We start from the raw sequence: 14,587 nt of genomic DNA, 5'->3' as shown, positions 1-14,587 counted from the left end.
TATGTTGGAGATATCAAAGAGCCATGACTGGAATTGTGCGGTTAAGAAAGAGAGTGGCACAGAAGTGAAAGGACACAGTTTTCCCCGTCTTTAGTGTGGCTGATTGAGCGTCGTGTGACATTTTCTGTAACATTTAGTGTAGCAGTAATAACAGCCAGAGCGCTGCTTGATGAGAGGGCAATGAGAGCCTGCCTGGGTGTTTGTCCCTCCACCAGATTTGGGCTGCCGTATTTTTTCACCATTGATTTTTAACTCTGGGTCTTGACATCACATTTCCATTGATTTCCATCCAGTTCTCTGAGGTGGATGAATAAGCAATAAGAGGCTGCCTGGTTTTGTGATATTCATACCTCATCAAAGAAAGTCTGTCAGCACCAGTATTTCTCCATTACATCTTTTCAGCTTAGAGAATGATGATTGTGTATGTGCATTATGTTCCCTGAATGTGCCTTTAATTTGATTATGGGCTAATTGACCCTCTTGTGCATAATTGATGACACACTTTTGTAAACCCCCCTTTGTATTGGTGGAAGGTAGCTAAATCCTCATTAGGGCTTGTTTATGTTGCGGCTGAGACAGAGCTATAATTGCTCTGATCTGCAGCTTCCTTCCACCTCCAGACTAGAGGCCAGCCTGGCTATAGAGCCTCCCCACACAGCAACAGCCTTGGGCTGGGTGACTGACCCTCCTCTGGCCCCTGCACCATGTCATTAAGCACCAGATAATCCCATTGCTAGAGGCAAGAGGAAGGAGAGGAGGGAAAGGAAGGGCAATCATATTCTCAGGTTAGTCCTAGCTGGCTCCCATTTGTTGCTTTGATCAGTTGTCCTGTGTCTAATCCAACCAAGCAGGTCAGCAGGCAAGAAACACCATGTCATCACGAGCACAACACTATAGGAAGGATTAACAATTAGATCCCAGACCAAAACTCATCCAAGCAAGCAAAATAGTAACCTTGAGTACTGGTAACTTTGAATCTGCATCAGTAAATGGAAACAATAAACGTAAGATGAATGGGACTCGCAAGCAGTCAACGTCATTGCTTGCTGTATACAGTATGTTACAGAGTCATGGTCCAGTATATTGAATTTCAATTTTCTAGCTCATTGGTCAAGCAAATAATAGTGTTATAGGAAATGTCATGTATTGAGCAATGTCATATGAGGCACATTGCAGTGCATCTCAGTGATCTATTCTATAGATTTCTCTCTTCATACAGAAAGTCAAATAAGAATCCCATTAAGGGTATAACTTTACGTTTAATATATTATGCGTGGAGAGCCTTTTTGACTTTATATTAACAAAGGATTTACAACATCCCCCCCTTTTCCATTTCCACTGCAGCCATGCCAAGGGAAGATGCATGGCCAGCAAAAGCAAGCAGCCCATTTTACAGTGGCCCCTATGAGTTATAAAGGCCAGAATGCAATGAGAGTCACTGATGTATCTAATCAATCGCTCCATCTCACCTAGGCTGAGGACTTGCTGCTACAGATGACTGGGAAGGCAGCCTTTCAACAGGGTCTGATTGATATCAGCTCCTGGGGGAAATTGCTCCCGCCCCTTTGCCAAGTCGCAGGCTGACACTGGGGCACAAAGAGAGGGAGAAATAAAGTGCTGTGGTAGCATCCCATATGACCTGATTCTGCCTCCCTCTCTCTTCCCTCTTTCTTCGGGGACCATTTGTCCTAGTTTTTATCTCTCGATGGAAGATTTGTGATGGTTTATTCTTTCTCCCTCACTCCTCCCTCGCTCCCTCTCCCTCTCTCTCTCTCTCTCTCTCTCTTTTTCTCATAATTTAGATGTGAGGCGGAGAACAATCTATGAGTACCACCGTGTGGAACTGACTAAGACTAAAATCACCAATTCTACGGCAGTGGAGATGATGCCTTTACCCAGTAAGGAGAATGTATTGTAATAGCTTATAATGTATTGTAATAGTCATAATATTGTCCACAGTAAGCCTTCATTCACTGTGCAACTCTTTTTACTGTTCCTTATCATGAGAAGGTTTTAATGCCTTTTCATCTGAATGAAGCCTGTATGTTGAGTATTGAGTGTATAAACTGAGTCGGCTGGGATCTGACCTGTGCTGACCTTTCTTCCCTCCAGCCTGTCTGCAGTTCACCAGCTGTAGCGCTTGCATCTCGTCAACGATCAACTTCAACTGTAGCTGGTGCCATCGACTCAACAGGTTGGACTTCACTTCCCTTCACTCTTCTTCTAACAGTCTTACCTTTAGCCCCTCCCTCACTGCAGCCCTAGCCCAGTCTTGTCCTGTTGTCAGAGGTGGGGATGTGAGTCACATGACTTGGACTCGAGTCAGACTTGAGTCACAATTAAAATTTTTTGAGACTTGATTTGATGCATGAAGAGAATATTTGAGACTTGACTTGACGTGGGTTTTGGTGACTTGGGACTTGACTTTGTAACGCTCTTACCAAGTTTTTATTCTATTAAAACCATATTGCATTGAAAAGTCTGGAATCTTGATTTGTTCTGACTTGACTTGGTGTTCTACATTTAGATTTGAGACTTGACATTTATGACATGGACTTGACTTGCATTTGACTCCTTGTAATCTACATTTAGACTTGGGACTTGTCTTGAGACTTGTGCCTCAAGACTGGAGACTGACTCGAGCAAAGTTGGTCACACCTCTGCCTGTTGTTTCCTCCATCTCTCTCCACCTCTTTCCCTCTCTGTCTTTCTTTTCATTGTTTGCCAACATAACTCCTAAACAGCAGAGGGGAATAAAGTTCTACCTTTTTTGCTAGGCAGCAGCTCAGTAATCCTGACATTCATTCAGCTCACACCTACTCTGTCACCACCAGCACCCGCCTCTCCCCTTCATCTTTCCTGCCTCCCTGTACCTCAAACAAAAGTAAATATTTGAGCTGCTAAAGAATGTTATTGTTCCTGCCCAGTATTTCCTGACAGCTGAAATGTGAACTGCGGTAGGTTCGTGCACGGTTTGTTTTTTTTCACGTTTTGTTGGATGGAAAGATTTGAGCTAAGGAGAGGAGAAATGAATTATGAAGAAATAATAGAGGTGTGTTGTCATCCATTTAAATTGAGGAAGTCCAAGTTAAGTCGATAGATGCCGACTGTACTGATAAATTTCTTTCCCCAATCTGCTGAAAATGTCTTTTTGGAGGTTGTTGTCATTGTTTACTCAGCTTGCCTCGGGGCAGCCACCATCCGTTCCCTTTTGTATGCCTCTGCATTTTGAATGCTTTATGCATCAATTATTAATCTGCCACTCTTTGGACTCATCATTTATTCTGTGAGTAATGATGGCAGATTTGAGAAATGTGCAGTACACGCGCTACGCCCATTGTGAATAGGGGGGTTAGATGGAGTTGCGGATTAGCCTTTCCCTCTCCTCTGCATCTTAAATTCTCCAGCCTTTGACAGAGACAAACAAATTCGCAGTGCAACAAAGTGAACTAGTGTTTTTCCTCTCAGCAGTTTATGGATGCTGTGGAGAGATACTGTATGCCTGAATAGCAGCGATCTAATTAAGATGCATTTTAATTAGATATCTAACCGTGTTCATATCTGACTGTTCAGCCTGACTCTGTCCTTTGTATCCTTCAACCGCTTCCTTTGAAAGAGGCAAACATGCTTTAAACGCGATAATTAAAAAGCAAGGCGGCCTTGTTGGCTCCGGGGTTAATGAAAGATGCTGACATTTTGAGAGGACGACCATAATGAACTTCTCTCATAGCGATGCACAGGGAAGGTGAGAGCTTGGTGCTTCATCACCATGCTAGGTTTCAAGCTACATCAGTTTGTTGTGGCCGATGATGTATGCAAGCGGTGCTGGGCCGGGTTAATAAAGCGTGACAGGCATCCCTATGGACCAGCACTGCGCCGTTACTGCCAATGCAGCAGAGTGTTGATTTGTTTGGAGGAAATGCGGGGATTTGTTTACCCAGAACACACATCTGTTGTACATCACAAATGCAGCTTGTAGAAAATTAATGACTGTCAAATCACAGATCAAAGCAGAAGAATATCGAGTTTTAATAAGTCTTAGACTCCCGGCATGTTAAAATCATTAATGTTGCATACTTTCTAAGCGTGTGCTGTGTCAAGAAATGGTGTGAGCACTGGCTCGCCATTCTCACATATAGTATTCTTAGATTAGGCTGACCTGCCATGACTCCGCCAAATTGATTCAAACACTGTAAAGAGTGATTGTATCGCTGCCATGAATTGGAGAAGGCATCAGCGAGAAACGGCAGCTCTGGGAATGAAACTCAATAAGGAAATATATCCACTCTGCCGCGAATGGGAAAAACCTGAACAGAAACATTCTACCTCACGGGTTCATTTATATTCAAATGAAGCACCTCAGCCCATTTCTAATTAAGAACACTGTGTCTCAGTATGTTAGATGGCAACTGGCTGCGCTGGATGCCATTGAGCAGAAACAAAACAAGAGCTTCCCATAGGGACAGGTTAGACCAGACCTGCTCAGTGATATCACCGTCTCACTCTGCATCCCACTCCTCCCTCTCTGGGGAAAAGAGGGGGATTAACCGGAGGAATCTGTCTCGCCTGATTGAACAGATGAGGCTGAATTTTTTTACAGGAGAAAAAAAAGGGAATGGGATGATTAGAGAGGTAGAAAGATGAAAATGGACTCCTCCACATAAAGCCATTACCATAACAATATGTTCACTAGAGAAATTGGGCCTGCTGGGGATGTGTAAGACTCCACTATAGGGCCACATTGTCCTAGCAGCACAAAGCGCGGATTCCATTGCTGGCATTTCTGCAGTGTGAGACAGACAGTCATAGGTTGAAGATGGTTTTGATCTGTACACAGTGGATTTACTATGCGTTTACCACCTGCGCTGACAAATAATTTGCAGACCAGCAGACTAAGCTGTCCGCTGGGGAGAGGTGGGGGGGGGGCAGCACTGCAACGCATACAAACTTTTCTTCCCAGACAGGATATTTGCCCCTTTATTTTTCCCTTTAGAGAGCAGAGGAGAGCGAGACAGAATGATGGGAGGGTGGTGGGTTCACCAGCGGGTGAGTTGTAATTGTGATCCATTAACAGGATGGAGGATGAGTAGTTGCCCCCTCCTCCCCCTCCCTCCGATTACAGGCAGGCTTTTTGAGTTTATTAGAAGTCTCTGGTCATGATGGAGAGTCCACCCAGCAGCCCCCCTCGCTTCCCCACCCACCCACCCTCGCTCCAGCCGACCCCATCCCCAGCTGCCACCCACCCATCACATTCCCGTCACTCCCAGCGGCTCGACCCATTGAACTTCCCTTTCACAAATCCCACTTACTCAAACTGTACAAAGCCGCCTCCTCCTTGAACTCCCTGGATCCAGAGCTTGGAGGGAGGTGGGAGGTGCAGACCTTTGTAAGTCTGCGCAGATTCAAAACAGAAAACTTTGAGGTATTATTCAACCTGCAGCATATATAAAACGACAAATCATGCCTGTGACTCCTATGACCATGGGTCCATGGAGAGCTTGTGAAATTATGATGGTCAAGCTGTCTCATTTGTGATCACTACAGCAGAATAAAATGGAGCTAATATCGCGATTCATTTTTCTGACCCACAATACGTATTGTCACATTTTTGTATCGCGATATATTGAATTTCGATAAATCGTCCCATCCCTAGTTATCAGTGTATTACTGTGAAGATTTGGCCTGTGTGTGACTGTGTCGCTCCATCTGTCCTCAGATGTTCCAGTGGCTTCGACCGCCATCGGCAGGACTGGGTGGATAACAGCTGCCCAGATGAGGTGAGCGTGATAAAGATAGACCGTCTAATGATGTGAATTCAGCCATGACTGGAAAACTGCTGACACTGCTTCAGATATTTCTGTCTCTTACCTGCTAATTCTGGAATATGTGTGTGTATATATGTGTGTGTGTGTTTGGTGTATACTGGCCATTATGTGTAACTGCCAGGATGATGAATGCCCTATTCTGCAGTATGCAGGGAGAGCCCACTTATATCTTCTGCCTGTACCCTCACACAAACACACACACACACACACACACACACACAAACACACACAAACACACACAGACACAGACACATTATTTTGTTTCTGAAAAGACTGCGTACATGCATAACCAGATTTTTCACCCCAACAGACAAAGGACAAAACCTGTGACATCATCAACACCACACATCTCTATCCCTTCACCACCACGATTGTCGCCAAGACGACGTCCAGGAGCGGAGAGACCACCGCCGGCAGGGACGCGTCCTCCACCTCCCACCCCCCCACCAGCGTCCCCACTGAAGGTACGGCGCATTGGAGCGAGGCCACGCCACACGTTATACAGGGAGCCCAGAGCGATACTTTGAAGTATTGATGGATGCTCCGCTCTGACAGCAAGTTAAATGAAGTGCATTTACTGGACCCGCTCTTTATTGGGATCGATGTGTACCTCCTTTACAACATCCACAAGACGCGGTGTTCCTCTTTTTGGGTTTGCATGAATATCTAGAAAGCTTTCCTCTTCAGCCACAAAAATTCACTCCAGATGGCAGGCGGTGAAGCAAGGCACAGCAGCTGTGTTTGTACCAACTTATAAACAATGCAGATTGAATTGGGACAAATCTCCTCAGTCTTAAATTGATGCATACCCACACAAACTCGTGTTCATCTCGTTCAGCTCTGCCGGCTTGGCATCAGTCTTTGATTACAAATCTTTTTTTTTTTAAGCAGACTTCCTTTTCCAATGCTAAATTTTCAGCACACAAGTTAGACAAGTATTCTTATTATTGCTTTTCTTAACCTTCAGTTTTTTCAGAGTTCAATTCTGGGACATTAACTTTCAGTATTTTACTATGAAGCCAATTTTCTTTCTTGAAAAATGAATCTTTAATAGGAAATTAGATTGAACGCTGGCTGTTGTCTGGGTAAATGAGAAGTGACTTTACAATCATTTTGGAGTTCGGTGAAATTGGCTAGATTTAAACCAGATATTGAGGCTTACTGAGGACTGTTCCTCAGTATTACCTGCATTCTCTTTCTTTTAATAGCTTCATTTTACATTTGAGGGCTTATTTTCTGGTGAGGTCCCAAGGCTGTGGCTGTTTGGAGAACAGAGGAATCTTCTGTGGTGAATACAGTCAAAGTGAAATTAGATTCTGGTTTTAGTGTTTACAGATGATCAGAAAGAAAGCTTTCATAAATCTTGCTCTGTATTTTCATATTTTCACAAAGGCAATATACTGAAGAAACATACTTGTTCAGCTGGATCTGATTATATTCCTCCCCTGAGTAAGGCAGGAATTGTTAGAGTTGTAACTACACCTCAGTAAAAAGTGAATTTGGATTTGGATTTCTTGGATTTGGATTGGATTTCTAAAGGGTTTAATGCCATGTGGTATTTATGAATATTCAATTATAACTATATACTCCTCAAACTGACTACTTTCTAAGGTTATTTGACTACAAATCATAGGGAGTAAAGAACCTTTAGCTTAGAATGTTGTTAAAATACCTTGTTTTTGCATATATTTGCATGTATTTATGTACATGTATTTCACACCCTTCTCTTCTCAATGCCATTGCCTTTTCTAGAAAAAATAGCAAAACATAAAGCAGATATTCAAAATGTTTCAAATAATTTCAGATATTCAAAACCAAAGATACTGAAAATACTACTTGCTCATTGAAAGACTATGTTAAACTATGTTTTATCTGCTAAAATATGTGGTAAAATATGTTTTATCAAAGATGAATATATCTGCTGTAGACACGGAGTATATTTGACTTTAGTAAATAAAAATATAATTGGCCCAGATCTGGCATAAAAAGTCAATATTGGGTCAATCTTAGCAGTTGCTCCATCTTTAGTTCTTTGTTGCTCCTCTTTTCTCTCGCTGTGTGGAAACAGTGTTTGGCCTCTGCTCTCTCTCTAACAGGGTTTCCCTCCAAAGATCCAGGGGGTCCTGTTCCTCTGGTATCACAGTGTACAGAGCATTGAGCACATGATTCGCCTCAGCCCAGTGGGAGGCTAACTCAAACCATACTTCAGCATAATCTCAAAGTTATCTGATGCAAATCCCTTCTGAGACAAGCAGGCAGGCTTCTTTTGCTGATGATAGCAAAACGTCCAAGGTGTCCTCTAAAGTTTGTTTACCTCCATTTCTTATTTCTTGTCTCGGGAGGAGCAAGAGTTACAAGTTGGCGGAATTGATTGTGCCAATTTTCAGCTCATTTCCCTGTTAATGGCTTTCGATGCTGTTCATTTAAATAAACAGCCGATTCATCTTAATGAGCTCAAGGTACAGTAGAATCAATGTAGCGCTGGATAAAAATGATAGCAGGGAGCCATCAAATGATTCATCTGCTTGAGTCATATGTTTAAGTGAATGTCCTGTCAGTGTGTGTGTCATCATATTATACGCTGTCTGTGTAATCAACACTAAAAGCACACACACTGTATGTAGAGTGTTTCTCCCATGCAGCTATTGACTGTTAATTGACTTATGTTATATGATGACTGGGATACACACTTAGCAGACAACATACATGGGGAGAAGTTGAGGGCCACTGGAGGGAATAATTCTGCTTCAGGGTTTTAGGGTTAGTGCGTCTGACTGTGACGGTCAATGCAGAGACAGTGGTGTTTAAAGGTGACTTAAGCACTGGGTGGTTTAATAGTCAGGGCCCAATCTGTGGTTATGATGACTAAAGCAGATCCCCAAGGTTTTGGCTCACGACACGCACTGCAAAAAATATCCATCTTAAAAAGCCATTGCATCTAGTGTTGGGTCTTAGAATCTTATTTATCTTATAACAAGTGGGAAAAACTGCCAAAACTGCCTTGGGGTGAGATAATTTCACTTATTTCCAATGCAAATTAACTTTTTTTTTAAAATACATTTCTTTAATCAAGTGCCATTTTCTTGATAATAGAGGAGTGATTTGCCTTATTCCACCTTGTTTCAAGATACTGACACTGAAAATTCCTGAAACAAGATTCCTGAAATAAGATTTTAAGACTGAATATGGGACTAAATGACTTGTTAGACATGTTGGACATTTTTTGCAGTGCAACTCTGCAGGATCTGCAGTGTCATTCCACCCTTCTCATCTCTCTCTCTCTCTCTCTCGTTGATGGCATTCGTTTTCTCTTTATGAATCTATGAGGCTTCCTACTGTCAGGCCTGGGCTATTCATTATTTCATTTTGCAGAAAAGGCATTTACTTTAATCTCTATCTCAATGCAGTAGCCGACCTTTCCTCCATCATACCCCCATTAATCATCTTGAGGAGGTTGAGTGAAAGTGGACACTTCATAGCGGTCGGTGTGCTAGATAGGCCGCTGTGATGAGGATGGATGCTGCGAGTTCAGGGCGGAGTGTGAAAATTGTCCAGCTGTGAGACAGAACGCACCGAGCAGCCCCATAGGTCACACCAGGGTGTGGTGAGGGGGCTATAACATGAGAACAGAGAAATAAAATGTGTGTTTGGTGTATGTGAGCATGTGTGTGTGTGTGTCAGTATCAAGCAGGTCAAGAGGTCACCCTGTGGTATTTGTTGTGTAGCTGACAGAGAGAAGTCCTCTGACAGACTGACACGCACAGCGGATCAGTTTCCCCCGTTCTCGCCTGTCTCTTCAGCTGCAGGGGTCAAAGTTCAGGTTCAGGCGGCCACTTTGAGGGTGCAGGCGGGGCGGCTCGCGCACGTGCTGCTGACCCACAGTGCAGCTGGAGGAGAGAGCGAGGGAAGGGAAACGAGAGAGAGGAGAAATGTGTCTGTGTGTGTGTGTGTTTGGGGGGGGGGATTCAGCGGTGTGAGAAAATCCAACATGGAAATTTTCTCGGTCTGTCTCCTCCCTCTCTCTGCTGACATTAGAATGAACTTGGTTTGTCTGCCTCCGAGGAGCTGCAGTCCTGATAATGATTTGCTCGAGCGCTAATTCTCTCCTGTGTACTATCCATGAGTTCAGATGCAGTGCGGAGACAGCGGTTCTACGCTGTACAATAAAATCACCTAAATGCTTTCTTTTTCCCTCCAGCCTTGTGTGATCCATAGAGCAGTGATAATGATCCATATTCATGACCCTCGCTGTGGTGTGGGATCCACCCGGACTCTGAATTGAATTTTCTGCTCTCGTATACAGTAGCTTATCTCATTTAACGTTTCATTTCAGAAACCAAAATGTGGTTGCATTTGCTATTTGGAAATTGAAATGGAACATCCGTTTGAATTAGATCTTTCAGTGAAATATTTCTGGTCCTGTATGTGCCTAATTTGCATAATGTGAATCCTATGGTGTGTGTAAATGCCTGTTACCCCTCTCGGAGAAGTGGGTCATGCTACATTTCCATATTTCATAGATATAGTTAACCCCAGACTGCTTTTTACGTATTGAATTATGCATGTTGAGCCATTATATTCAAAGCATTATTTTTTAATCAGATCTTAAGTGTAGTACATTTCATTTTGAAAGGAAGATCCGCTAATGAAAGAAGCTTGCCATGAAAACACTGAATATCTTATTGTCATTTGGGACCACTTGGGGAGTTGTTTATTTTGGCGAGGGCTTCAAAAAACAAACACCAAATACAAAGAGAAATATTGGATATTGTATTGCTTTGACAATCTCACCCAGACGTTTCCCCACATGTTTTCTCTCTGTCTTTTTCTTTCATAGATGACACCAAGATTGCACTGCATCTCAAAGACAACGGAGGTAGGCTTCTCTCTCGCACTGCTGTGTAGTCCAACAGCCGTCGTTGCTATGGCTGCCGCTGAACCAAGCCTTCGTTCTCTGTTGTTGTTTTCATCTCTGTTTGTGCTTCTGTGTCTGTCTCCTTTTGTGTTTTTACCACTGACATATTGGTCCCTCCACATCGCTTTTTGATCTCTTGGGAGGACAGAGACGACTGGCACACAACTCCAGCAGTTGATACACTTCATACAGCAGCTGATTGAAATGGCTAACTGTACTTCCCTGGATTGTAGCAATCAATCAAAGTGTCTGGATGGGTGTGAGGGAAGCAGACGGGGGGAGGGGAGGCTGGGTACCCAGGAACTGATGTTTTAAATCCTCTTGGACTGTGAATCAGTTCTCACATCATGGAGGTAGCGCTTCCTTGCTTTGTTTGTGTAACATCTCAGCTTTTTGAATGTCAATGCACACTGTCATTGTCACTGTCCATTTGAAAATGAGTTTTTCTGTAGATTTTATATGAGTCAATTGCCAATAATCATACAGCATCATAAATCATATCAGAGACCACAGTTCATTGATATGTGGGAGCATATATTTTCCCACATGTCTATATTTGCGTGAATGTGCCATGTGTAGCATTTCAACATCAATAAATTATTTCCACAATAATTTTGAGACATTAGTATAATTACTATAAACAAACAAGACCATCACAGAGAAGATTGGCAGCCTCTACCAGCCTCTACACTGCATTTTACATTGTGTGCCACCAGGTTGGGATATGTGGTCTTAATTTAAAATTAATTAAAAAATTTAAGACTCACTATCTCAGCTTGAGATAGAGCCTACCAATCATCTCAACTATGGTCTAAATTGTTTACAGTAATTATACCAAGGTACACAATTAATTTGATGTGTAAAAATGCTACATGTAGCACCTTTAAAAACAGTTAGGCGAAATGCAAAGTGTTTTAGTTGTTTATATCTGCAAGACATTCAAACTCGGGAAATGAGTTCCAACTCTATCAATTTTCAGAGATAGCCTCTCAAATATTTCATTTCCTCCTCGAGAGGAATTGGAAATCCGCGGCTCCTATCATCCTTTCATTACACTCATGCTGCATGTCTCTCTCATCACTTCAGCACTCTTGGGCTGGCGTTGCCGCCTGGCACATTGATGATATCTCTGCATGCCATTTCGTTTTTTTCATGAATCAGTCCTTTTTTCACATCATAGTTGGCATGATTTTACTCAAGGTGACAGCTATTGGCAGGGAAGGCACCAGAATTATCATCCTGAGAGCAATAAATATGCAAAGCAAGCATTGCTACCGTCCTTGTCATTGCTAAATGTCCAAATCAAAGACAGCATGTTGTCTTTAGCCATGTAACACATCCTAAATGTATTGACGGAGGTTTTCTTTAAGCAGACCACAAGGTTTTCCATAAGCCTATTTGATTAGCTTCAGCTTGATGGTACAATGATTTAAACACGTGTCTACTTCATGCCAATCCACCTCCCAATGATCCAGGATGGCGTATCAATCAGTTGCACCAGGGTGTCCTCTGACCTTGTGAGCCTGTGAGATGGTAGGAAATGCTAAGGCGATTACCTGCAGCACAGTGCTGAGATAAGGAACAACACAAGTTTCTACTCCACAGCACCACTCTTCATCACACATTTAAGACGAGGGAGAATTATGTCTGTTCAGAACCTTATGGTCCAAATTAGAGTGAGTTCATGCTGTTAGCATCCTAAGACCCATTAGCCAGGTGAGAGGATGGCTGTGCTCCTCTCTCACTGCAAAGGCACTAATGTAGAGCTAAAAGGAGCAGCTTGGCTGGAGTTTCCATTGGTCTCGTTTATCCTCTCTCTCAAAAGCTCTAATGTATTTTATTGCTGTCTAAGGGTTCTGCTGTCCATTAGTGTTTGCTTAGTCTCCTCAGGTTTTAGTGATCATGAGGACAAAGCTAATGGCCAGTCAATGCGAGGCAATTTGCTATAGACATGGAATTTCTCTGTGTCCCAAATCTGACTCTATTGTACCATAGAGATAAATACACACAAACATTTCTGTGATTATGAACTCATGTAGAGAGAATGTTTTGCTGACTTAAAACATATGTTTGTAGACTCTTGGTTATCCTGCCTTTCAACAGCCCACTATGATTTAATACAAATGATATGTGGAGGCCCTTGTCTCCGCTGCCCAAATGGTTTAAATGCACCACTCGGCAGCCTCTCGCTAAATCTGCGTCCAGATCCACTGCTGTGCTCCCCCCTGCCTGCAGAAGAGACCAGAGCGAGCTCAGCTCTTCCAGGGATCTGGGCAGAACTGTCTCTGCTAGCCTCCGGCTTGTTATTTAGTTGTGTGTTAGCCTGCTAGGCTGTTGATTTCTCTGTGCGTCTTCATCTCAGCTCAGTTGCATGCCCCCTGCTAACCTACTAACACCTCAGACTAACAGCCTGTCGCTTCGTTTGGTCTTCAAGCCGGCCAAGAGATGGCTCTTGGACTCTTAACTCTCCCGGATACACACAGAAAAATTGCCTTTCAAACAAGAAGAAAAATAAAACATTCCCCAAGCAGCTTTTTTTGTTGATATTAGAATAAATAGGATTGCGAGAATGTCAGAATGTCAATTCCTCAGCCTAGTTGTTTTTCTCTGAATAGTAGGGTTCCTGAATGAACAGTGCACTAAGTGTTCCTTGTAAAAGCCTTGCACAATCACAATAGCCACATTTCAGACCGACTTATTTATACTCTGAGAGCTTTCATGGAAAAGCTCTATTCAAAAACAAATGTCTCCATTAAAACAATTTTCGGCTGAATTATGGAAGATGCATTGGCAATCAATCATATCATTTAGAATAGAAATCCAAAAAACAATAATGGCATATTTCTAGTGTGATTAAAACTCTGCACAGACAATTATCTTTATTCTGTTTTTAAATGTCCAGTTTGTGAGCACACATAATAGCTACACTGACGTACATAGACCACACATCTACAATGATTGCCCACACACAGCGGACAGGTTTGATTACCACTGTGAACCACTGTGTGCTGGAAATCAATAAGGCAGGGGGCCAGGGGAGAGGCTGGTTGGCTGACGAGCTCCATGGTGGGTATAGCTGCTAATTAAAGCCAGGGAGGAGACCAGGGAGAGGTTGGTGGAGGGGCATAGAAGAAGAAATCTGCAGCCAAGTGCATAGATCAGGGCTGAATCTGCTATAAATCTGTGGGAGATAAGCTCCGAGACCAAAATCCACACTATTTGTTTTATAATCACTTCATTAGCTTTCCCCTGCTATGATCAATGTTTCTCTGGTGGGACCCTGCAGCACTGGAAATCACATTGTGAGAATACTTTGTATTTTCTCCTTTACATATTTGTTGTGAGTTCTTATATTAGGTTTTCTTCTACCTGACAAATTGCTGGTGAAAATTCTCCTGTTCCCTGTGTTGGGGAATTGTGTTTTCATAGATGAAAAGGAAGATTCTCAGTAGGTTACGTGATACTCTGATAATCTTCAAAAGAATTCACAGAAAGTCTGCTGGATCTCAGCTGACTTTGTCGTCCCAACTTGAATCCAGCTAGCTGCTTTAAAGATGAGCGATGCCTTCCAAGGCCCGCTGTAGGACAGACATTATTATGGAGTCATTGCACAGCCTCATCAGATTGGACGGATACGACTGAGGCAGCGGTTCTGATAGGACTCTGTATCTGCTTCCATATGTCCCCTTCCTCCTGCTATCAAGACCATGTGCTGCTAACCTTGGTGTGGGATTAACTCTCACCTGTATTTGCTGGAGAGGAGAACCGCTCATGAATAGCTAAGCAGGCTACAGAACAATCATGTCATAGACTACACAGCCCATCTGCTAAAGACCCAGCGCAAACC

At 42.9% G+C, this 14,587-nt stretch overlaps 1 protein-coding gene across 1 annotated transcript in view; it reads left to right on the top strand.

The window, feature by feature from the left end:
• Positions 1 to 14,587, top strand: part of plxdc2b (plexin domain containing 2b) — a 77,978-nt gene that overhangs the window by 57,562 nt on the left and 5,829 nt on the right. The window contains exons 8-12 of the mRNA XM_071525770.1: positions 1,803 to 1,898; positions 2,113 to 2,194; positions 5,717 to 5,777; positions 6,136 to 6,289; positions 10,663 to 10,701. Of these exons, the coding sequence (XP_071381871.1) occupies positions 1,803 to 1,898; positions 2,113 to 2,194; positions 5,717 to 5,777; positions 6,136 to 6,289; positions 10,663 to 10,701 (432 nt within the window). The remainder of the gene's footprint in view (positions 1 to 1,802; positions 1,899 to 2,112; positions 2,195 to 5,716; positions 5,778 to 6,135; positions 6,290 to 10,662; positions 10,702 to 14,587) is intronic.

This window comes from Centroberyx affinis, unplaced genomic scaffold (genome assembly GCF_046629955.1).
Source record: "Centroberyx affinis isolate AG114_WGS23_722 - 3 ecotype Tasmania unplaced genomic scaffold, CSIRO-AGI_Caff_v1 ptg000109l_1, whole genome shotgun sequence".
Lineage (NCBI taxonomy): Eukaryota > Metazoa > Chordata > Actinopteri > Beryciformes > Berycidae > Centroberyx > Centroberyx affinis.
The sequence above is the reverse complement of the archived record's forward strand: the minus strand, read 5'-3'. Positions and strand labels throughout refer to the sequence as shown.